Source organism: Macrotis lagotis, chromosome X (genome assembly GCF_037893015.1).
Source record: "Macrotis lagotis isolate mMagLag1 chromosome X, bilby.v1.9.chrom.fasta, whole genome shotgun sequence".
NCBI lineage: Eukaryota > Metazoa > Chordata > Mammalia > Peramelemorphia > Peramelidae > Macrotis > Macrotis lagotis.
Window position 1 is genome coordinate 20,694,467 of NC_133666.1, and position 24,304 is coordinate 20,718,770.

The window sequence follows — 24,304 nt, forward strand, 5'->3', positions numbered from 1 at the left end:
CTGAGAGGTGTGAAGTGATACCTCAGAGATGCTTTAATTTTCATTTCTTTAATTAGTAAGATTTAGAGCAATTTTTTCATATGGCTATAGATAGCTTTGATTTCCTCATCTATAAATTGCCTTTGCATATTCTTTGACCATTTGTCACTTGGGGAATGGCTTGTTTTAGTTTATAGATTTGACTCCGTTCTCTATATATTTTACACATGAGTCCTTTGTCAGAAACACTGGTTGTAAAAATTGTTTCCCAATTTAAATGAAGAGGATATTAAATACCTAAATAACCCTATCTCAGAAAAAAGAAATTCATCAAGCCATCAGTGAATTCCTTAAGAAAACTTCTCCAGGGACAGATGTATTAAATATTCAAGGGACAATTGATTCCAATTCTATATAAACTATTTGGAAAAATAGGTGAAGATAGAACTCTGCCTAATTCTTTCTGTGACACTAACATGGTGCTGCTACCTAAACCAGGAAGAGTTAAAACAGAGAAAGAAAATTATAGACCAGTTTCCCTAATGAATATGGATGCAAAAATCTGAAGTAAAATAATAGCAAAGTGATAACAGCAAGTTATCACTAGGATAATATACTATGACCAAGCAGAAATTTTTTCCCCAATGCAGGGTCGGTTCAACATTAGGAAAACTGTCAGCATAATTGACTATATTGCTAACAAACCTAACAAAAATCATATGATTACCTCAATAGATGCTGAAAAAGCCTTTGACAAAATGCAGCATCCATTCCTACTAAAAATGGTAGCCAGCGTAGGAATAAATGGATTACTCTTTAAAAGGATAAGCAGTATCTATCTGAAACCATCAACAAGCATTATATTCAATGGGGAGAGGCTAGAGGCATTCCCAATAAGATCAGGGGTGAAACAAGGGTGCCCATTATCACCACTACTATTCAGTATCATATTAGAAATGTTAGCTTCAGCAATAAGAGAAGAAAAAAGAATTAGAATTGAGAAGGAAGAAGCAAAATTCTCTCTCTTGCCGATGAAATGATGGTATACCTGGAGAATCCTAAGTAATCATCTAAAAAACTTCTAGAAACAATGAGCAACTTTAGCAAAATGGCAGGATATAAAATCCTCAGCATTTCTATATATTACCAACAAGATACAGCAGCAAGAATTAGAAACACAAATCCCATTTAAAGTAACTGTAGACAATTTAAAATACTTGGGAGTCTACCTGCCAAGGCAGACTCAGAAACTCTATGAAAACAGCTATAAAACACTTTTCACACAAATAAAATGAGCTCTAAATAACTGGGCAAATAACAACTGCTTGTGGATAGATCTAGCCAACGTAATAAAAATGACAATTCTACCTAAATTAAACTAGTTATTTAGTGCCCTACCAATCCAACTGCCAAAAACTTATTTTAGTGAGCTGGAAAAAATTGTTAACTAAATTTATATGGAGAAACAAAAAAGTCAAGAATATCGAAGAATTTAATGAAAAAGCAAAAGAAGGTGGCTTAGTCTTACCAGATCTAAAATTATATTATAAAGCCTCAGTTATCAAAACTGTCTGGTACTGGCTAAGGAATAGTGGTGGATCAGTGGAGCAAAAGAGACAGCTGGAAATGATTATGGTAATCTGCTGGTTGATAAACCCAAAGAGTCTAGCTTCTGGTATAAGAATTCTCTCTTTGATAAAAACTGTTGGGAAAATTGGAAGATAGTATGACAGAAAGCAGGATTAGATCAACATCTCACACCCTATCTCAAGATAAGATCAAAATGTGTGTAGGATTTAGACATAAAAGACAATATTATAAGCAAATTAGGAGAACTACGAATAGTTTACCTGTCATATCTATGGAGGAGCAGTTTGTGACCAAGGAAGAGATGGAGAATATTATAAAAGACAATTTGAATAATTTTTTTTGGGGGGGGGCAAGGCAGTGGGAGTTAAGTGACTTGTCCAAGGTCGCACAGCTAGGTAATTATTAAGTGTCTGACTCCAGGGCCGGTGCTTTAACTATTGAGCCACCTAGCTGCCCCCGAATTGGATAATTTTGAATACATTAAATTAAAAAACTTGTGCACAAACAAAACCACTCTAATCAAGATTAAAAGAAGTGTAGTAAAATGAACTTTATACAGAAAAGTGGAAGGAAAACAAGGTATAGTTGTATAAAAATAATCTTAATGTGAAACTTGGATTCATTTTTATTTTTATTGGTCTTAACAGATTTTGTTTATGAGCTTCTTTATATGGAATGAGAGGAACAGTGTGGTATTGTGGAAAGTGGTTTTGTCCAGGCCAGGAAGACCTGGGTTCTACTTCAGATAACATGCTGGCATTATGACCCTGACCAAATTGTGGCATACATAAAAAAAAAATCTAGAACTTTCAGACCTTAAACATTTTTCTAGTTCAAACCTTTGGAACTGAGGAACCACAGAGGTTAAGTGACTTGTACAAAATCACAAAGGTAGTAACAGAGCCAGGATCAGAACCCAGATTTTCTAAATTCAAATTCAGTATTTTATGTACTGTACTATAATGCTTGTCAAAGTCATTTAACTGCCATCTACACCAGATGAAATCCTCTTTTGGTGGTAACCACTGATTTGACCCAAGTGCTTCGTTCTTGTTTTGAATATAAAAGAAATAGTATCCCTATCACACTACCTGAGGGTGGGCCCCCTCAGGAGAAACAAGTAGAGAATATAATACTACTTCTAGATAACTTATTTCATTTGTATACATTGTAGGCTATTAAGCAACACAGTGAGAGCTTGTAAAATTTATTTGACTGAAATATTAAGATACCTTAAAGTAATGGATGGTCTTAATATTTGTTCATTTTTGACTGGACCTCACATCTGTTGATTCATAAATAGGAAAAGCATTCACTTCTCTACATTTGAAGTACTTATAATATTTAGAGAATCTGTGATTTTATGTAGTCTCTCTTGTCTCCTTTCAACAAAACTGATTGAAAGTCCTTTAGGTCTAAGTAGCCTCTCCTCTCTGTGGTCAAAAAATTCATCACTAAGTTTTCTGACTTTAGACTGATCCTAAGACTATATAGCTAGTCCCACAATTGGGTAGCTTATATCTGGCAGAGTGTGGACTTTGCTGTGGCACAGCCTTTAGGATGCCAGAGTCATCTCCAGGCTGCAATAGACTATCATAAATAGGACCTCATATTTATGTAGCACTTCGATTTTACCAAGGCTTTCCAACACAATAACCCGGTAACTTAGGAATGGCAAATATTCCTAAGACTCAGGGTTGTACAGTGTCATAACTGCTATTCAAATATATTGTTAGATTTTTGAGGTGGAAAGAAGTCTGTCCCACGCAGTTCTGTCATATGGAAGCTGAGGCCAGAGATCACACAGGTATGATGAAGTTAGAATATGTACTGAGGATTCTTCCTTACATAGGTCCACTGTTTTTTTCCTTATACCCATATCCCCTTACAAGTGGCACTCCTTGTAGCATATGGTGAGAATTGAATCTAATTCATAACGTAATGTGAAATCCCCCACTTCCCACAATGGGATTATTAGTTTGCTACCCTCTTTAGTCTCTGGTGAAAGGTAAGAGTTGAAGCAGGAGTTTTGCTTATAAACCATTTTGTCAATGACCCATCAGCAAACTGATTTACCTCTGTGGATCTCAGTTTCTTTTTTCTCTCAACATTTGATTAAATCCAGGAAATAAAGCTTCAGGCTGTGCAATTTTCATTGGTTCTCTTCCTCTCCATTATCTTTCAGTCTGTCTATCTATCTTTGTCCTTTTTATTTGCCAAAATAAGTTTTTTTGGTTTTAAGAGAATAAATCTTGAGGATTTGAGTTTGAGCTGTTAGTTTTATAGCTGGAAGGTATTGTAGTTAAGTAATCCTGAATTTTTCAACCCACAGGGATTTAAAGTGACTTGTCTAAGTTCAAAGAGCCTAAAGTTCCTGGCACCCTTTCCAAACCCACATATTCTATTGAGGGTTGTCTTAAGAAGAATAACTAAAATCTTCTGTTGAGGAATTTGTATTTTATGGCTTCCTGTTGACTTCAATTTTGTAGGGTTTAGAAAATTCTTTAAACATCAGATGTCTTTTAGAACAGTATATTTTGATTTATTTATCTTTTCTTCCCTAGGAATCATTTTGATGAAGTTTTAAGAATTTAGTTCGTTTGGGGATGACTAGGTGGTGCAGCGGATAGAGCACCAGCCCTGGAGTCAGGATGTACCTGAGTTCAAATCCGGTCTCAGACACTTAATAATTACCTAATTGTGTGGCCTTGGGCAAGCTACTTAACCCCATTGCCTTGCAAAAAAAAAAAAAGAATTTAGCTGAGTCTCTTTTTTATTTATTAAGTAGCAAGTAAATGTTTCAAACCTACTTATTTCCCAGTGACTTGGAAAAGATTAAGAAGCTTATGGAACTCTTTCTAGAGCTGAGTGCTAGGAATTTTTGCAAATGTTCCATAAATGTCTTGGAGAGAGAGAGAAGAATCATCTCAAATACTGTGGTTTGCAAGAGTTCCCAGTTTTGGAAGGCTTTGTTTCCTGGAGTTAGGGTGGGGTGTTTTTCAAAGAACAGAACTGGAGCTAGCCCTTCTTAGTTTAAGTGTATGCTTTTAGTGAAACTACTGATTCTCTAAAATGACACCCATCCTATTGTCAACATCTTTGAACTAGAGCAGAGATTACCATAGAGTTCATTAGTCCTAAAATTATCTGAAGAAAGACATCAAGGCTAAGGTGCTGATATATAATAATATTTCATTAAATAATGGCTTGTTCATTATTTTAGATCTAAAAAAATCAATGCCACTGTATGACATCTGGAGAAGTATTTATTAGAGAAATAAAATATAAATAGAAAAAAAATTTTTGTTTGGTCCTTTCAGTTTCTTATGTTGGCTTGTAAATTTTGGGATGTTATGCTTATTTTTGGTTTTTAATTTAGTTATAAAAAACCTAGTTTAACTTTTTTCTGCATACACATCTATTTCCTTGTTAAAGTTTATTGCCTTTTTTTCTTATAAAACACATTTGTGAAATATATATATATATATATATATATATTATATATACATATATAGTAATTTAAAGTTCTGGATTTGTGGTCACATGTTCTAGATTCGAATTCCATCTTGGGATGGGATGGGCATGGCATTTTGTCCATCTCTCCTCATTTTCCTCTTTTTGATGATTTCAGAGGTCCCTGACCATGTCTAACACTAAAGCCTTGAAATAGTCAATTTCTCTTTATAATTTAACATAAGCCAACATATAAAAATTTGAATATGAAATAGTAGTCAAAAGTTATTTTAAAAAAATATTTAAGAAATAGGCAATGAAACTAATGCAATGAAATGTCCTAAGTCTTAGTATTTTGTGTTTAAGGGTTTTGTTTTTGCTTCCTTAGTCAAAATGAATATTTTTAAAATCTTTAAAATGTAAGTTTAAGTATTATTCACTTTTACATTTAAACTATTTTTGTAGTAGCTTAAAGTAAAGTCTTATAGCACTTGCTAGGAAAAATATTTCATGGATGGTTTTATCGAATTTTTTACTTTTAATGACATTTAGATTTAACTATACAGTTAAACTTCTATGACCTGTTTTTATAAAAAAAATGAAATTTGCTGTGCTTTCTGATTAAGTTTTCAAAATTTGCTTAATGTGTTCTTACAGGGAGTCAGAGACACATTTTTCTTCTGACACAGACTTTGAGGATATTGAAGGAAAAAACCAAAAACAAGGCAAAGGAAAAGTAAGTACGGCATTCATATTACCTGTCTTTTGAATTTTGAAGTCATTATTTATTGATGTGTCTGAAAGTAATTTAAAGTTATTGAAAATTTGGAAACCAGCAACTTTTAAAAGATATCCATATAATTTTGTTGACTGCTTTGTTTTATTTTAGCTAATTGATCTTTTTCCTAGGTTGTATTAATGAACACAATGTATTTGGCCTTCAGAGCATCAAATGACTTTTCTGCATGTATAAAATGAGAAGCAATAAATGTGTATTGTTATTTTTAGAATGTTATCTTTTTGAAAAAAAATATTTTAGGCTGCTTAATTTATATAATAGTTTTTGTTGTCTTAAAATCAACGGTTCTTTCTTCTTCCTTATCATTTTTTTTAAGGTTTTTGCAAGGCAAATGGGGTTAAGTGGCTTGCCCAAGGCCACACAGCTAGGTAATTATTAAGTGTCTGAGACTGGATTTGAACCCAGGTATTCTTGACTCCAGGGCCCAAGTGCTTTATCTACTGCGCTACCTAGCCTAGCCCCTTTTTAAAAACAAATTTAGTTTTTTTAATTGAAAAAAATTATTTTCTCTCCTCACTTTGAAATGACTTTTTGCAATGATCATGTGCAAAAAAGTCTCATTCTTCTTGCACCCTGAGTTTTATTACCTCTCCGTAGAGGTGTACTTCATTTATCCTCTAAAATCATGATTTGTTTTTACTTTAACCTGATCTCTAAAGTCTTAGAAATTTGTTTATCTTTATAATAATATTATTGTTATTTTATAGATTGTTCTTCTGAGGCTGCTGACTTTATTCTTCATCAGTATATATATATATATATATATATATATATATATATATATCTCCCTGGGTTTTTGTGAAAGTGTTCATTTCTTCATTTCTTACAGTATAATATTGTTTCATTACAATCATTTATATTTCTGCTATGTAGCGATTTCTAAATAATTTTGTACCACCTCAGATTCTAGTTTGGTGCTACTACAAAACAGCTGCTATAAACATTTTGTATATTTTTGTTTCTTTGTTCTCCTTGGGGTGTAAGATTGAGTTTAAAGGTTATCCAGTTTTCCTTTTTTTACTCCTTAATTTATGCTTTCCTTATTTGTTCTTTTCCATACATGCTACATACACAGCAGTGATTCAAATCCCCCTGGATTCAGTAATACCTAGGTAACTTTGGGCAAGTCACTTCACTTCTTTCTGGGCCTCAGTTTCCTCCACTATAAAAGAGGACTTGGGCTAGGTGGTCTTTAAACATTCCTTTTATTTGCTAATATGTTCTATTATTCATTATATCATTATTATTATCTGGTATATTTAAGAAATTGTCAGTAATATTTAGTCTTTGTATTTGTTCAAACTACATAATAAGTCCAACTATTTTGCTAATCATGTATAGACTCATAGTTTCAGAACTAGAAGAGGGATTTTATATACCTATTATATTTGAAGTGAAAAGTTTTTTTTTTATGGCTTTGAATCTTAAAACCAAAAAAAGTAGAGGGGGGAGTGGAAGGAGAGAGAGAAATAACATCAAGGATAACCAATGTTAAGAGAATTTGGGAATAAAAAGTCATATAGAATCACAGTAAGTAATTAAGCATGGAGTTCCCCTTGCCTATTGGTTGGTGGAGTTCTTGGGGGTACAGGGATTGGTGGTGGAATATGCTGTACAATACAAACACAGATAAGTATAGTTACATGGATCTTTGATCTTTTTGATGTGTATGTTCATCCATACCTGTTTATCCTTCAATCAGGCTGACACAAGAGTTCCACCTAAATTGGTTTATTTTGGCATCTTGATGATATCAATTGAGTTTAGGCCCTTACTCTTTCCATATGACCAGGCCATCTTTTTCAGTGTATATTTATTCATTAACATCACTTATTCCAGTTTTTCTTATTTCCTTGTTTATTATGTGTTGAATCTTTCTTCTTTCCTCTGTGTGCTTCTTTGCCTTCTGATATTCACTTCTAACACTAGCGTTCCATAACTTACCAGCCTTCAACACTAGTTCAATGTATTAAAAAGATGAGTCTTTGTTTCTTGGAGAAGTTTGGGCTCTTTAAAGGAATTTTGAAATTTCCCAAAGGCAATTCAGTTTATTCTCTTTATTCAACCCTAGATCCAGCTCTCATCTTTTTGCACAATGGATGAATTTTTAACTGCATATACAGTCATAATCTCTGTAATTGACATTATTTTAATTTTTTTTTCTGTCTTTTTTAGTGGCTATAGATCTCATTGTGCTTTTATAGTACTGTTATATGACTATGGGATATCGTGGCATTTGGTGGGGGGAAGACTTTTTTTGGATACGTGAAAAGTTAGACCCTAGGAGTCATATGGAAGGAGATGACAATTGAACCTATAGGAACTAATGGGATCCCTCAGAGAGGAGCCTTGGCAGTCACTCACATTTAGATGGTGAAATATGAATAGTGATTTGAGAAATGAGACTGAGGATTTTGATGTCATTAGAGGAAGAGACCTAGGAATCTTTGAGTGTTCAATCTCAAAAAGGCTCTTAGAATCTGTCTAATTCAACTCAAATCTGACCAGGAGTCCCTTTGACAAACTCAGTAAGTGAAATCTAGATTGAGGAGGTGGTGAATCCTCCACACTATTGTGTTCCACAGAGATCAGTATGATGAGGATTGAGAAAAGACCATGTACCTTAGGAACGTTAATGAACTGTTTCAGGTGAGTGAAATGGGATTGAACTCTAGATTGTAAAGTGAAGGATAGTCAGAGGAAATAGAGACAATAAAAGTACAAAGTCGCTTGAAGATGGTAAGCTCCAGTAAAGATTTTTAGGGGTAGAATACAGGTTCCTTTGGATAGAAGAAATGGTCTTTTTTCCATTATTAGGTTCCTAGCACCTAGTTTAAAAAGTACTTGATTAATGGTGGGAGAAGATCTAGACTTGCATGTATTTAAGTCAGGCAAATGGCCAATAGGAAGAAATTGAATATTGAATATTGGTTTTGGAAAGAGTTAGGAAAGGGGCAAGCTCCTAGAAGAGATGTGATAGGTGGCACATAGTAGGGCAGATGCAGAATAGTTGACCTTAGCTGGGAAGGGCCATAGTTTGTCCTATATTGTAGTAAAGCAAGAAACATTGGAGGACTATGGGGTTTTCAGGTCCCCTAAAAGTGCCCATGTAGTGCTTTGCAAAGAGCAGATAACAAATCTGTGCCTCAAACAGTTGCGTTTGTTAGGCTCTATTATTATTCTGGTTTACAGATGTGAACGACTAGACTGAGACAACTTTTAGCTGCTTGATCGGGTTCTCAGGTGAGATTTGACTGACTCCCAAGTTTTCAAAAGTCTGTATATAACTCCAGGAGAAGTAGTTTAGTTTGGAATCGTCTGTAGAGATTGAACGGTTGCTTTAGGGTAATTTGAAGAAATAAGGTAACCTGAACCTTCTGAAGAGTAAAAGAAAATCAGCTAGGAAATAGTTGGTCAGAATTGAGGGTCCTAGTTAAGAATAGGTAAGATGACTTTGTTGGGAATCCAGTATGATTTTGTAACTTTATACATTAGCAGTATTAAGCAGTATGAGCAGAGAATACAAATGGTGGGGAACACCCAAAATCATAATTGAGTTCTATATAAGTAGCAATATAGATAAGGAGAAAATGGATTCAAGAAGATTGGATCATACATAGTTATTTTGATTTTGATTATGAGAGGAAGAAAAGGAGATTAGAGTGGGGGTGATATGATGGTAGGGGAGAGGAGAGAAAGGAGTAGTGGAATGACATCAGGTCTGGGTCTGACATTATAGTCAGAAATTTTACAGGCCTGGATCATGCATACACTAGTGAGCTTTAATGGGCAAACCGTTTGACATCATCAAAAACATTGCTTGTTTTCCCAAGTATATTTCAGCCTTGTCTCCTTTTTCCTATTCTATTCTTGGTTCCTGCTTATTGTTCATTTGTATAGGTTTTATATGCTGTTTCTTTATTTTGGAATGTTAGATCATTTTCTTTCACTTTACTGTGGATTTCACTGTTGTGGTTAGGAGAGCTGGATATCTGCCAGTGGGTAAGTTTTTCTACTATTCACATTGATTTCAGGCTTAACTCTTGAGATCCTGTCTTCCAACCATTCTCCGAGACAGCTGGGGGAAGCTTACGTGTAATCTATGTACTTCAGTCAGTTGTATAATCATGGTAATGTCCTCTATAGAAAATTGTCTCCAAAAACTGATCTCTTAACTTCTTAATGCATCTCTTAACATCCTGTCTGCATTCACATGCTTGTCTCAAAAAGATTTTATAGAAATGAGAAAGGTGTTAGTAGTTATTTGCCTCCTGTCTCTTTCTAAGCATTGGCCATGATTTTTTCCCTTATTTTTCAATCACCCCCTTCTTTGAGGTGCCTCCTGCACACATTTCTTGAGTATTTACTTGATGGAGCATCTTGAGTTTAAATACCATTACATTTCTTTGCCTAATGCAGAGGTATTAATCTGGATTTGCTACTTTTTCCTCTTCTTACTGATGAATCTTGGTCTTAGTCATTTCTCGTTTGCTTTATTGACTCTCCCACCTAGTTTTGTCTTCAGATGTTCTCTAAACAATCAGTTTTAGCTAAATAAGTCTTAATAAGCCAAACATTTTCTCAGAGGCATCTTTCTTTATCAAAATTTATTTTATTACTGTCTTTTCTCTTTATATCATGGTAATTTCTACTTTCCCTTTCTCTCTCAACCATTTTCTTTTTAGCAAAGAAACAATTATGTAAATATGTCTGCTACAGTGAGCATATCCAATCACATATTGTAGTCATTGTATTCCTTAGATTCTGCCTCTTGTGTTCGACAGTTTACTTTCATATGCTATTTTTTCAGACATTGTCCAATTAATGGAGGCCCCTTTTGTTGCCTCATTTTGTTGCTATGAGTATTTTGGTCTATTTTAGAATTTTGTATATGCATGAATATTCCCAAGAATTTCTTTGTCAAAGGAAATGCAGTTTAGTCACTTTTTAAAAAAAACACTTTGGGAGTTGCTGGTTTATGATTAGGAGCATATTGACTAAGACTTGGAGATTGGTGGGAGTGGAGGCTCATGGGATAATCTGTTTTATATGAAACTTTTCTATTATGCTCTTGAAGGAAGCTAATCTAGTAGATTTTAATATTCAGTATCACCTTTATTTTTTGATTTCATTTTTGTGGTAAGTCTACAAATAATGTAACGGAACAGTTATAATTGACATTTCCTATTAATAGTTTTTCCTGTAAATCTAAGGAAGATACTGGAATGTTATGATTTATGGTATGAATATACATAATAACCAAATAATGTTATTTGTTCCATAAGATTTCCTCAATAAATCTTACCATAGTCAAGTAGAATAGGGTTTTTTTTCTTTTGCTTTTTGCAAGGCAATGGGGTTAAGTGACTTGTCCAAAGTCACACATCTAGGTAATTATTAAGGTTGGATTTGAACTCAGGTCCTCTTGACTTCAGGGCTTAGTGCTCTATCCACCAAGCTGCCCCTAGAATAGGTTTTTTTTTTTTTTTTTTTGGTTTGTTTGCTTTTTTAGGTTTTTACAAGGTAAATGGGGTTAAGTGGCTTGCCCAAGGCCACACAGCTAGGTAATTATTAAGTGTCTGAGACCGCATTTGAACCCAGGTACTCCTGACTGCAGGGCTGGTGATGTATCCACTGCGCCACCTAGCCGCCCCTAGAATAGGGTTTTAATGTTTTACTGTAGTTTAGATTTCAAGTTCCAAAGGAACCTGTTGATCTGGGTAAAGTCCTTTCAAATACTTCTTCCTTTTTAGGGAGTATGATGATGTCTTACTGCCAACCTTATTGTTTTGCCAACTTGAGATAGATTGCTCCCCCCCCCCCCCATCTTTTCTTCCCTCTTTCTCCACTCATCTACCAGTTCTTGTCATTAACTGGGATACACAGGTGTCAACCAGGCAGAAGGCACTTGGCACTATATATAGTTAGAATTCAATTAGTCCAGTCAGATCGTAAAAAGAAACAAACTCTGACCTAGAAAGGTGCAATGATCTTGTTGTCTTAAGGTTATATGACATGAGATCCCATAAGAGTGATGGCTTTGGAGCCAGGGAAGTCATGGGCCTTAATCCTGCTTTTGATATTCATTAATTGTGTCACCATGGGTTCTTCACCTAAGCCTCTTGTTTTTTTTTTTTTTTTAACCTACAAAGGGGAGATCATACCTGTACAATTTATTTCACTTGGTTTCCATTTTCCTCAAATGGGATAACGTCTTCAAGAGTGCTTTAGTAACTTTATAATTGTGGCATACCTGGGATTTGAATGCAGGCCTTTTTTTTTTTTAAGATTTTTCAAGGCAATGGAGTTAAGTGGCTTGCCCAAGGCCACACAGCTAGGTCATTATGAAGTGTCTGAGGTCGAATTTGAACCCAGGTACTCCTGACTCCAAGGCCGGTGCTCTATCCATTGCACCACCTAGCTGCCCCCAGGCCTTTTCTTTCACAAGTCTTCTGGCTTATTTTTCATAATGGTGAATAGAATAAAGAAAGTAATGGAGTATCAAACCCTTTAAATGTGGTAAGCAGACTTCTGAAGGTTAAAAAACGTGTGGAGGAGGCTGAAACAATGAATTCAAGCTAATAGTTGACCTTATTTACCTTTAAATTGACTGGTAACCTATTTAGGTTGGGGTGGGAGGAGTAACTTGTCAATATGACAAAAACAGGAATTTTCTATTTATTTTTAGCACATACACACCCCTTAATTGCCAAAGGATTTATCTGTTCTACTGCTGTATTAAAAGCTGCTATAGAAGAAGTGAAATTGGGATAAAGATTGAGGGCTTCAAAATTCATTGCTTTTTGCTGCCAAAAACCTGTCCAAAACATTGTAGCTTAAGTCCTCAACATAAGACTATCCATTCCTTATATTTTCAATGTTTCTTTTTAATCTGGTGATGATATATGACTATGAGGCATGTAATCACAACTTTAGGTGACCTTTGTGGCTCTTAGGCTACCATACAATATTAATTGTAAGTAGGGTTTGAGAGGAAAGAAGAGGTCCCTTATCTAGATTGAGGAATAGAAGATGATCCAAGCGTTTTCATGGTTAATCATCAAGTAAACAAAAATAGTTTCCAGGTTCTGGATTGATTTTATGGAAGGTTACATACATAGAACAAGAGAATGTGAGTGAGTTATATTGGAAAGAAATTGTTTTTGATAGTGGTTGAAGGAATATTTCCACCAACAAACATTTTATAACTTTTTAACTTTGACAGTTTTTCTCTTGGCAGGTGGTATTATGTATGCCTATTTTTCTTTCAAAGAGTTCATGTGTATGTCTGTATGGAGGACTTTACTAGTCCTATTATGGTACTTAAATGGATTAGTAATTATTAGAACTATTTTTTGGTTATTTTTTCCAATTACATGCAAAGGTATATTTCAGCATTCATCCATTTGTAGATTTATGAGTTCCACATTTTTATACCACTCTTTCTTTCCTCCTCCCTCCCCATAGTAAAACATATTTCTATATTAGTCATGTTGTGAAAGAGTAATTAGAATTAAGGACAAAGAGAAAAAAAACATGAGAAAGAAAGGAAAAATGTAAAAGAAATTTTAAAAAGGGGGAACATAGTGTGCTTTGCTCTGCATTCAGACTTCATAGTTTTTTCTCTGAATGTGGATGACATTACAGATAGCAGATCTCAGAATTGATTGTCGTTGATCTCTGAACTGCTGAGAGGAGCTGTATCTATTATAGTTGATCATCTCACAATGTGACACATAGTATTTCAATTTGCACTTCTCTTATGATTAGTGATATTGAACAATTTTTCAGATGATTGTTGGTAGTTGGTATTTCTTTTCAATGATATGTTCATATTATCTGGCCATTCATCTGTTGGAATGCGTCTTAATTTTATTGATATTTTTTTCACCACAGTACTTTCTTATTATGCCAGCCTTCTTACTCAGTTGTTTAGCTGCAGACTTTTATCAAAGAAAAGATACTTTATGCAACGATTTTTACAAATCAGTGTTCTGAATTAATTTGAATAAACTTTGGTTATTATCTCAAATGTAAACATCTCTTAGTTATATTCTGTCAAATGAAAAGTGCTTTAAGATATTTTTACTTAAATCAAATCAGCAGTGTTATGTATACAAAGACTGTAAAACTTCCAAGTTGTGTGGTCTATTCAAACTTGACTCTTTCAAGTAGATTAGAGACTTCCCCTAATAAAGACCTAGATATCAATTTTAATAATTTGTTCTAAATGGGGCTTCAAGTCTGCCCCCTTTCTTCCTTAGGGCAGCTAGGTGACTCAGTTCAGGGCCTCCAATCCAGGAAGATTCATCATCCTGAGTTCAAATCTGGATTCAGATACTTACTAGTTGTATGATTCAAGTCAGTTAACCCCTCATGACTCAGTTTCCTCATTTGTAAAATGAGTTGGAGAAAGAAGTGGCAAACCACTCCAGTATCTTTGCCAAGAAAACCCCAAATGGTGTTATAAAGAGTTAGACATGACTGAAATGACTGAATAACCACAATAACTTTCCCTCTTTAAATCTGATTTCTATGGCATTTGAATATGTATAGTCTGTATTTTCTTTCTTTCTTTTTTTAGTTTTTTTTTTTTTTTTTTTTTTTGCAAGGCAAACGGGGCTCCAGGGCCGGTGCTTTATAGTCTGTATTTTCAGTGTATACTTATTTCTTTGTTTACATAATCCCATTGTGTATGATATATATTTTTTTCTTGCAAAGAGCATGTGTGCATGTGAGGGGTCTTACTGGTACTAATATGGCACTTAAATGAATTAATGATTATTTAGAGCTCTGACAAATATTCAGTATCTATATATACCTTTTCTACTTCCTCTTTCACTTTTCCCCTAAGCCCCCCCACCACATATGAACTTCTTGAGGACAGAATTTTTAGTCTACTCCTGAAATGCCATCCCTTATAACAAATAATTTTTTAACGAAATAAAAGAAATAAATTCCACAAAACCAATGAATATATAGAAAACATATGCAGTATTCCACAATGGTGGCATTTTGCCCTTTCCTTTCACCTTTACAAAGGAGTAAATAGATACTTGCTTAAATTAAACTAACTAGAGCTCATTCTTATTTCTTTCATTGAATTGTGAATTACTCTCATTGTTTCTAATTTACTTTATTGTTTGATTGTTTTCTTATTAAGATTCAGGCTTGGAGAGAAAGATATATGGGAAGTACAGACTAAACAAGAAGCATTTTACTTGCGAAAATGACTTTTTTTCTTTACCTCTGACCCTCTTTGTCTTTTTGACATCATTATTTCTCTTGTATATGATCCAATCTTCCATGTTTTGTATGTTAAGATATTTTTAGTATTTTTAAAAAAACTATCCAGTCAAGAGTCAGAGTTAATCTAGTAAAAATCTATACCTAAATAGGAGTGATATATAAAATATCTGAATCAAGTGGTCTTCTTGTCTTTACTTGAAGACCCGAAGTAACATTACCTACCTATGCAATCTGCTTGGGCTTTTGAGCAGATTTTATGGTTTGATAGATAGATAGATAGATAGATATAAGGAAATAATTTCTATCTATCTATCTATCTATCTATCTATCTATCTATCTATCTTCATTCATTCACCTACTTATTCATTTATCTATTTATTTATCTATTCATTCATTCATACATTTATTTATTTTTAGATTTTTCAAGGCAATGGGGTTAAGTGGCTTGCCCAAGGCCACACAGCTAGGTAATTATTAAGTGTCTGAGGCTGGATTTGAACCCAGGTACTCCTGACTTCAAGGCCAGTGCTCTATCCACTGTACCACCTAGCCACCCCCATTTCCTTCTATTTAGCCATAATCTGCCTCTCTGCAATTTTTTTTAGTCTTTTTTTCCAGCAAAATTTCTTGGTTTCTTGGGGAAAAATACTCCTGAAGAGTCTAAACTTAGAAAGCGTGTTCTCAGTGTCTATGGATTACAATTTTGGAATTGACCTCAGTAGTCACTTAAACTTGTAACTTGAATAGTGATAAATTTAGTTTTTGCTCGAAGACTACCAATGATAAAGAAATCAATGCTTCCTGAGGCAGTTCATTTTATTTTTAGATTGTACTAGATATTACTAAACTTTTTCTCATACCAAACCTACATTTATCTTTTTGTAGTTTCCATTTAATTGTTTCTGATTTGCCTTTGGAGACAAATTAAGTCTCAACTCTTCTTCATTATCCACAGTTATTATGTTTCCCTTAAATCTTCTGCCTCATATCCTAAAAATGGTCCAACCTGAGCTCAATACTTCATATTTGGTCTGATCAAAACTAGAATAAAGAGGAACTATCCATTTTTTTTAATTCCTGAAAGGTATGCTTGTCTCAGAGGAAGTTCTCCGTGAGCTTAACTGAAGCTTTCAGAAAGGCAAGGTTAGGTGACTTCTAGTCTTGATTAACATTTGATCCTGATGATTAGGTATAAAGAGGTAACTAGTTAGGTATAGTGAATAAATAGTTAAGCAAGTTTGAATTTTCCCTCATTTATCTTTCTGATCCTAAGTCACTTCTCATAATGTCCATTTCCTAATTTGTAAAATAAAAGTAAGAACAACATTTTCCCCACTTTAGAAAACTATTGTCCAGTTTAGATGAAATTGTAAATAGTAAAATATGGGGTGCTTCAAATGCCTTACATTTTAAACCACTTGCCCTCCTCCTGGAGGGCAAATACTGCCTGTATTTGAAGATCCTATGGTTAGATGTATTTAAAACTGAACAACCAGACTCACAGTCAAATCATGGTTCAATTTTAAGCATATATAAATTAGAGGAGAAGAAGAAATTTTTTTCATATATCATTGAGTTCTTGGCCAAACAAGGGAGAGAAAATGGATAAGTTGGTTATATCAAATCACAGTGTTTTTGCACAGATAAAGCAAGTAAGAAGTTTGGACAGCCCTGTTCTAGAGGATGGATGATGAAGCATGTTACTTATATTGAAATTAATGTGATTGATTTGGTGTAGAACCAGACATAAAAATTTTTTTCTTTGCTTGATTATGGATATTTTTTCAAGGTTCCTCAACCCTTCCTTTGAGGGAAGGGGAAGACAAGATTAAAGTGGAGTGCAAAAAAATGCATATTAAGTAAATGAAATTTAAAATTGTGTTAACTTGAAGTCTCTAGAGACCCTGGTCAGTATCTGTACCAATCAATTGGTAAAGATTGCTAAAAACTGGTTTGCAAGATAAAAAAGAAGTAATAGATAATACTAGAATGTTATGTAAAATCTAATAAGATTGCACTTAATACTGTATTTTGCATTAGATTTGAACTTTTTGGTTTGAAGGGTGTTAGAACTATGAGCAAACAATAGGTTAGAGAAGTTGCAAAAAGGCAGCTTTAAGCTTATAAAGAATTCGAATGTGCTATCTTTTGGGTATCTTAATTCAAAGGCTACTATTGTTGAAAGTGTTCTTTTTGGAGTGTAGTTTGGACTGTGTAATTCAGTTAGATTAATGCTATAGGGAATTGAAATTTTCAGGGTAATGACAGTCATTAGGAATGTTATCTTGGCAGTTATATGAAAGATGATTTAGAGAGTGGAGGGATGGAAGGAGGGTGATTGGTTAGGTAATATATTTGAGGGTGGATCTCAAATTGATGACTGCAGAAAAGTTAAGGACTAATGGGAAGAATATGGACAGAGCCGGTTTCCCTATCCTCCACCCCATCCCCAAATTTAGAGAGATCCTTGCAAGCCATCTTTCAAATTGATTGAAGAAATAAGTGGTTCATTTGGAGACATGTTCTGTCTTAAATGACTTAGAAAATTTAGCAGTGAGATATCAATTGAATATTACATTGTTGAGTCAGGTGCAAGAAGTTGAAGCATTAGTTTTGGCTTAAAGGAAAACTGCTTCATCTAGAGACCCTGGACCAAAAGCGTGAGGTGTATAAAACCTTTGAAAGAGAGCTCATAGCAGAGAATAGATGACCTTTATCCTTGGCAAAGGCCGAAAGTAGATCTGAGAGAAAGGAATTAGGAAGGAAGTAGGGTAAAGTTGGGAGCTGGAGAAAAGGCTTGCTGTGACAAAGAAAATCATGACATCGGGGACATGATACCATGACATGTATGTGAATTGGGTGCTGTGCAAAGTCATCACCCATACTTTCTCTGGATCCAATGGCAGAAATGAATCCCGATGACTACAGATGGGTCTGGATGTGAAGTAGTCAGGGTTAAGTGATTTGCCCAAGTTACCCAGCTAGTAAGTGTCAAGTGTCTAAGGGCAAGATTTTAACTCAGGTTCTCCTGATTTAAGGGTTGGTGCTCTATTCGTTGTGTCATCTAGCTGCCCAAGACGTAAAGGCAAAATGTGCAGTGGTATGAGGTTCATTTCAGATTTGCTCACTCAAGATTTCTTTTTGTAGCATTCAACTGACTCGAGTAAGGTGCAGAAGAAGGTTCTTATTAATTTACATCTACAGCTGTAACATTTGTGATCTATTGCTATTGGCAAGGACTTGTGTGCTGATGCAAAGGCAAAAAAGAAACAGTTTCTACCTTCATAGAGCTCACACTTCACTATGGGAAGATGGTGGTTCAGGGATGCAATGTATACACAAAAAATTAAGAGGAAAATTGAAGAGAAAGAGAATATTATATTGAGTGAGTTGTATAGGGAAGGGTTCTCTGAAATAACACCTTAGCTGATACCTGTAGGAAGAGAGTGTATTTCTCTTTGCCAGGACCGGTCAAATAAGGACTGATTTGACAAGAATGCTTGTGAATGCTGCAAATAGCATTAAAATAAGAGTAGAAAAGTTGTTGAGAGCCAGGGTCTTAGACTGGGCTAGGTAAAGAGCTTGTATTTTTTTTTAATCCTAATTGTCACTGATGCTGATTGAACTGGGGAGTGACTTGGTAGAATCTATGACTTAAGAAAATCACATTGTCATGTGAAGGGAAGGATTGAAGAGAGGAGCTAGGCTGTGACAACGAATAGCAGTTAAGGAAACTCTTAGGGTTAGAGATCTGGGGAGGGAAAGAGAATGCAAGCGATGTTCTTCATCACCCTGATTCCATTAGGCTAAATTTAAGATACTCTGAGTGGAAAAATGGTTCTCTCTCTCTCTCTCTCTCTCTCTCTCTCTCTCTCTCTCTCTCTCTCTATATATATATATATATATATATATATATATGGTGATTTGAACTTGAAAAAAATCTATACTTTTCCACAATGTATGATTAATTTTTCTCAGAGTTTCTGATACCTTGGATCCATATTTTGACTATTTTAGGATGGAGAAGACAAAGATACAAGGTAACATGTAGGAAAAGAGAGTTTGAGGAACAAGGTAAAATCCATTAATTCTTTAAACTATCTCTCTGAGCTAAAAGATCTGATATAGTGGCCAGTTTTGACCTTTCCTCCTCTGTCTTAGTGAACATTGGCCATGTTCTACCTTTTTACTCACAGGAATTCATTTTTATTTATTTGTATTGTTAACTTTATTAGCAGTTTTTGGGGGAGAGGTTATATGATTTTCAATAGATAATTCTGGGTCTATAATCAGATTTTTAAATAGTCTCTAGATTTTCTGTGTGTTATTTGATATATAACATGAATTTTTTTCTATGATAATTTTTCTGGGGTTTTCTCTTTCCTTGCCATGATCTTGAATTTTATTTTGTTTTGATATCCTTTATGAGCTCACTCGAAAAGAAAAAAAGTATGTAAGAGCCTCCTCTTGTGGCCTTTTAGGATATGGCTGCCAAAGACTTGTAAAAGGAGATTTTTTTCCTCAACTGTTGATAGAAATGGATGTTAAACCCTTATCAAACCTTAATTTTAAAATTCCATATTAAAACCTTTATATATAAGGGACCTGAGGCAATGGGTTTGTATCTAATGATAATTTTTAGATGATGGAGTTGTTATATCAATCTATATAACTGGGCTATTGCTATAATCTTTAAAATTTTTTTCTTTTTATAAATTTCATAAACATCCACAAATATGATCACTTCCCTATAAGAATGGAAAATGAAACCATGAATCTCAACTATTTATAGCTTGATTTTTTTTGTGTGTGTGTGTATTTCAAATTTAATATGTTTAAATATTGTCCCTTTCTGACCTTAATTATAAAAGGTAAAAAAGATTGTTTTGATGCTGATCTAGTATCATAAAGGGTATCAGAGTCAAACTAATGAGGATGAAAACCTTTTTGTGCATAGTTTAATGGAAAATGGTTTCATAAATTGCCTTGTGATTCTTACTTTAAATACAGGTTTTAGTTACTTATTAAAGTGAAATCCTACTTATGGAGGTATTATGGATACAAATAGCATTTTAAAATAATAGAATGTCCAAGCAGAGCTGAGTCTTTACTTTTACATATGAAGAAACCGAGATCCGAAGAGATCAGGTGACTTGGAAGTATTTAGTAGTAGGCCCAAATTAGGTATGAAAGGGGAAATATGGTTAGTTCTCTGAAATATGATAAAGGCATGTGACCTGTAGCGCTAATAGAATGGTTTTGGGCTTTTTATTTGCCAGGCATGTGCCAAAGGTTTAGGATACAAAGAAAAATAAAAGACAATCCCTGCTTTCAAGGGGCTACTATCTTATTGGTGGAGATAGCATGCTGACTACTATGTACAGGGAAAAATATTCAGGCTAAATTGTAGCTAGGGGTTGGGGGCAGCTAGGTGGCGCACTGACCCTGGAGTCAGGAGTACCTGAGTTCAAATTCGGCCTCAGACATTTAATAATTACCTAGCTGCGTAGCCTTGGGCAAGCCACTTAACCCCATTGCCTTGCAAAAAAACCTGAAAAAAAAATTGAAGCTAGGGGGCAGGGTTATGAAAGGAGAAGAATTTAAATTATGAATAAAAGCCAGTGAAAATGAAATATTAAGCATAAGGAACAGAAAGAAGGCCTGTATTCACTGCATCAGAATATTAAGTTGGGGTGAAAGAAGAGGGCGTGTAAGAAGGTTGGAAAAATAGGTAGCGGCCAGGTTTTGAAGGACTTTAAAAGCCAAACAGCATTTTTTCCATTGGTCCTGGAGGTAATAGGGGAAACCATTGCAGTATATTGAACAGGATAGTGATGTGCTTAGAAGATCATTTTGATAGCTAAACGGAGTATGGAGCTACCAGTGGGGAGAGATTTGAGGCAAGGAGGCTAGCCCCGAGGCTTTTGCAATAATTCAAGTCTGAACTAGGGTAGTGATGTTATAAAAGGAGGGAAAAGGGCATATATCAGACATCTTGAAAAAGGAAAACTGACAGGACTTGGTATGTCATGTTTTAGGACACCTGCTCTTTTCTGGAGAAGTAGCAAAGTGGCTTCAGATCTAACACCATTGTATCATTTTGGGGGAGATTTTCTTAAAGTCTCAATAAGTAGATCAATGAAAACTTTTATTTCAGCATACTGTAACTTTACAAGCCATCTAGAAAGACTTATCTTTTATTTTTAACAGACTTGCAAAAAAGGCAAAAAAGGTCCTGGAGAGAAGGGAAAAGGTGGAAATGGAGGAGGAAAACCTTCTGGTCCAAATCGAATGAATGGGCATCATCAACAGAATGGAGTGGAAAACATGATGTTGTTTGAAGTTGTCAAAATGGGCAAGAGTGCTATGCAGGTACTATTTAAAATTTCCTACCTAAGGTTTTTTTTTTCCTTAAAGATTTTATTTATTTTGAGTTTTTAAAATTTTCCCCCTAATCTTACTTCCCTCTCCCCACCTCCTACAGAAGGCAATTTGCCAGTCTTTACATTGTTTCCATGGTATACATTGATCCAAATTGAATGTGATGAGAAAGCAGTTATATCCTTAAGGAAGAAAAATAAAGTATAAGAGATAGCAAAATTACAAAATAAGATAATTAAAGTATAAGAGATAGCAAGATCAGACAATAAGATATCATTTTTTTTTTCTAAATTTAAGGTAAATAGTTCTTAGTCTTTGTTCAGACTCCACAGTTCTTTCTCTGGATACAGATGCCTACCTGAGTTTTAAAAATAAGTTTTCAGGTTTTATGTTGATCACAGGAAATAGTTCCTGGTTAATTTAATTATATATCTTAGATATCTTTTTTTTTTTGAAGCAACAGAATTTAAAGAGGCCAGGGAAAGAAATGGACCTGTCTTTTAATCTTACCTTTTGCTGCTTATTAGCTTTGTGATCTGGGGGTTACCTCTCTTAATGCTCAGATTTCTTAATTATGAAAATGAGGTGATTAGACTAGCTGATCTCTACAATCCTCTGGTCCTATTTCATATATGTATGTAATTTAATTGATAGCATAGGCAAGAGCCTGTTCTAGAAAGCAGCAGGATAGATAAATTGACATTTCTTTATACAGATAATTGTGAAACAATTTCCTGGTGTAGAATTCCTGGCTATGTGAGATATGTGTGTGTGTGTGTGTGTGTGTGTGTGTGTGTGTGTGTGTGTATAATATAAACATATTTATCTGAATATAGGTTGTTCTCCCCTTACCCCCCCTCCCCACCCATGGACACTTCAGTGCACGTACACACACTATCAGATTTGTGTAAATATGAACCTATATTGGATGGTTTTTTTTTTCTTTTACTTTTTGTTATTAACTAAGTGCTGTGCTGGTGGGGAGGGTCTATTTGTGTTTTGTGTTTGTGTGTGTGTGTGTGTGTGTGTGTGTGTTCAATATCATCTCCTGTTTAGAGATTTTATATGGCCTAGTTCTTTATATTAAGACTAATTGCAATAATTACTAACTTATTTAGTAAATTGAATTGTGATTTTAGAGTGTTAGAACTGAACCATCAGAGATCCAGCCTCCAAGCTTGTAGTTGGTTTTTTTTGGGGGGGGGGGGTTTAGGTTTTTGCAAGGCAAATGGGGTTAATTGGCTTGCCCAAGGCCACACAGCTAGGTAATTAGTAAGTGTCTGAGACCGGATTTGAACCCAGGTACACCTGACTCCAAGGCCAGTGCTTTATCCACTACGCCACCTAGCCACCCGGCCACCCAGCTTGTAGTTTTATAGATAGAAAATAGTGACACTGCCTTGTCCCATTGTCATAGAGTGGGTTATTTTTGTGGAAGAGTTACCAGGCAAAGGGGTGAGGACAAAATTTATTTCTATTAATAAATATTTGGAAGTATGATTAGCTAAATGAAATTCATATAATTTATACACACATAACTAATTGATTAACTCCTAAGTCCATCACCACATTGGTAAACTGTCTAAAGTTGTCCTCTTGAAGCAGCTTTTGATCTAAAATAGAAAGGAAATTAATCTTGCAGTACTTCATTTTTCTACTTTAGAAAACAAATGAAAATACTTGCTTTTAATATTTTCTTACATTGTCAACAAAATTGAGTATTTTAGAGAAGAACATTGTTCCTCTCCTAGAATTTGATTTTGTTTTAGGCTTTCTTTTATTGCAGAGAAAATAGGAATGTTTTGAATATTTATTTTTTGGTTCTGAGTATCTCATCTACCAAATTGGATTCTATTTTTTATTGTTAAAAATGTTATATGAAAATATATTCAGGTGGGATATTGTCTTAGCTTTTCATACTAGTAGTAGTATTTCTCCCTTCCCCCTTTTTTAGCATATGTCAATGAAAATTCTATTTCCTGTTTTTCCTAAAAGTCTATATTGAGTGATTGTTTAGAGGCATATAACTAGATCTCCAGAATATTACATTATTCCCTTTTTTAGCACATGTGAAAAGTCAATGGCAGTTCTCTTTTCTTCTTTTTCCCCCTCCAGTCTGTAGTGGATGATTGGATAGAGTCATATAAACATGACCGGGATATTTCACTTCTGGATCTTATCAACTTCTTCATTCAGTGTTCAGGCTGTAAAGGTAAGACATCTACTCCACACATCACACTAAGAAGTAGAACAACTAAAACTGTTGAGAAGTGATATATACCTGTGAGAGGTGGGGTAAGATTGGCAGTTGTGGAGAGGCTATTCATTGTGGGGGTAAATCAGGTGAGACATCACTGTATTCCATCTGGCTACGATTTACCTTTTCCTGCCTTTATTTTATCTACACTCCCTCAAAAAAAGAAAATCTCCTTTTGTGGGGTTTAGAAAGGGTGGAAAGTATTTTCCAGGAGGGTACTACCTCCTCAAGGAAGTCTTTTCCCATCAAAATTCATTATCTGCTTAATCCCTACCTTTATTTCTTTTCTGCCCCCCCCCCCCCCCAAAAAAAAAAGAAGAGAGGAACTGAAACTGATCCTCAGATTTTTCTAGGTCAAACCTTTAGCAATTATTGCTCTCTTCTTGTATTTAGTAATTGGTATAGGGGTTGTCTCCTACTCTCCCTAGTATTTTAAGCTCTTTAGAAACTATTTTCTCTTTTAATCTTTGTTTTCCTGTTAGAATCAAGTCTTTACACTGAGTAAGTACTTAAGGTGGTTAATGAAGTTTCATTTGAATTGTTAACTTGTATAAACTAACCTGGGGTCATTGAGATATATTGGGGCCTTTTGCCCC

At 34.7% G+C, this 24,304-nt stretch overlaps 1 protein-coding gene across 2 annotated transcripts in view; it reads left to right on the forward strand.

Annotated features, from left to right (window-relative positions):
- Positions 1 to 24,304, forward strand: part of STAG2 (STAG2 cohesin complex component) — a 137,156-nt gene that overhangs the window by 49,399 nt on the left and 63,453 nt on the right. For both annotated transcript variants that reach the window (XM_074208614.1, XM_074208613.1), the window contains exons 3-5: positions 5,680 to 5,758; positions 21,281 to 21,442; positions 23,567 to 23,663. In XM_074208614.1, the coding sequence (XP_074064715.1) occupies positions 5,680 to 5,758; positions 21,281 to 21,442; positions 23,567 to 23,663 (338 nt within the window). The remainder of the gene's footprint in view (positions 1 to 5,679; positions 5,759 to 21,280; positions 21,443 to 23,566; positions 23,664 to 24,304) is intronic.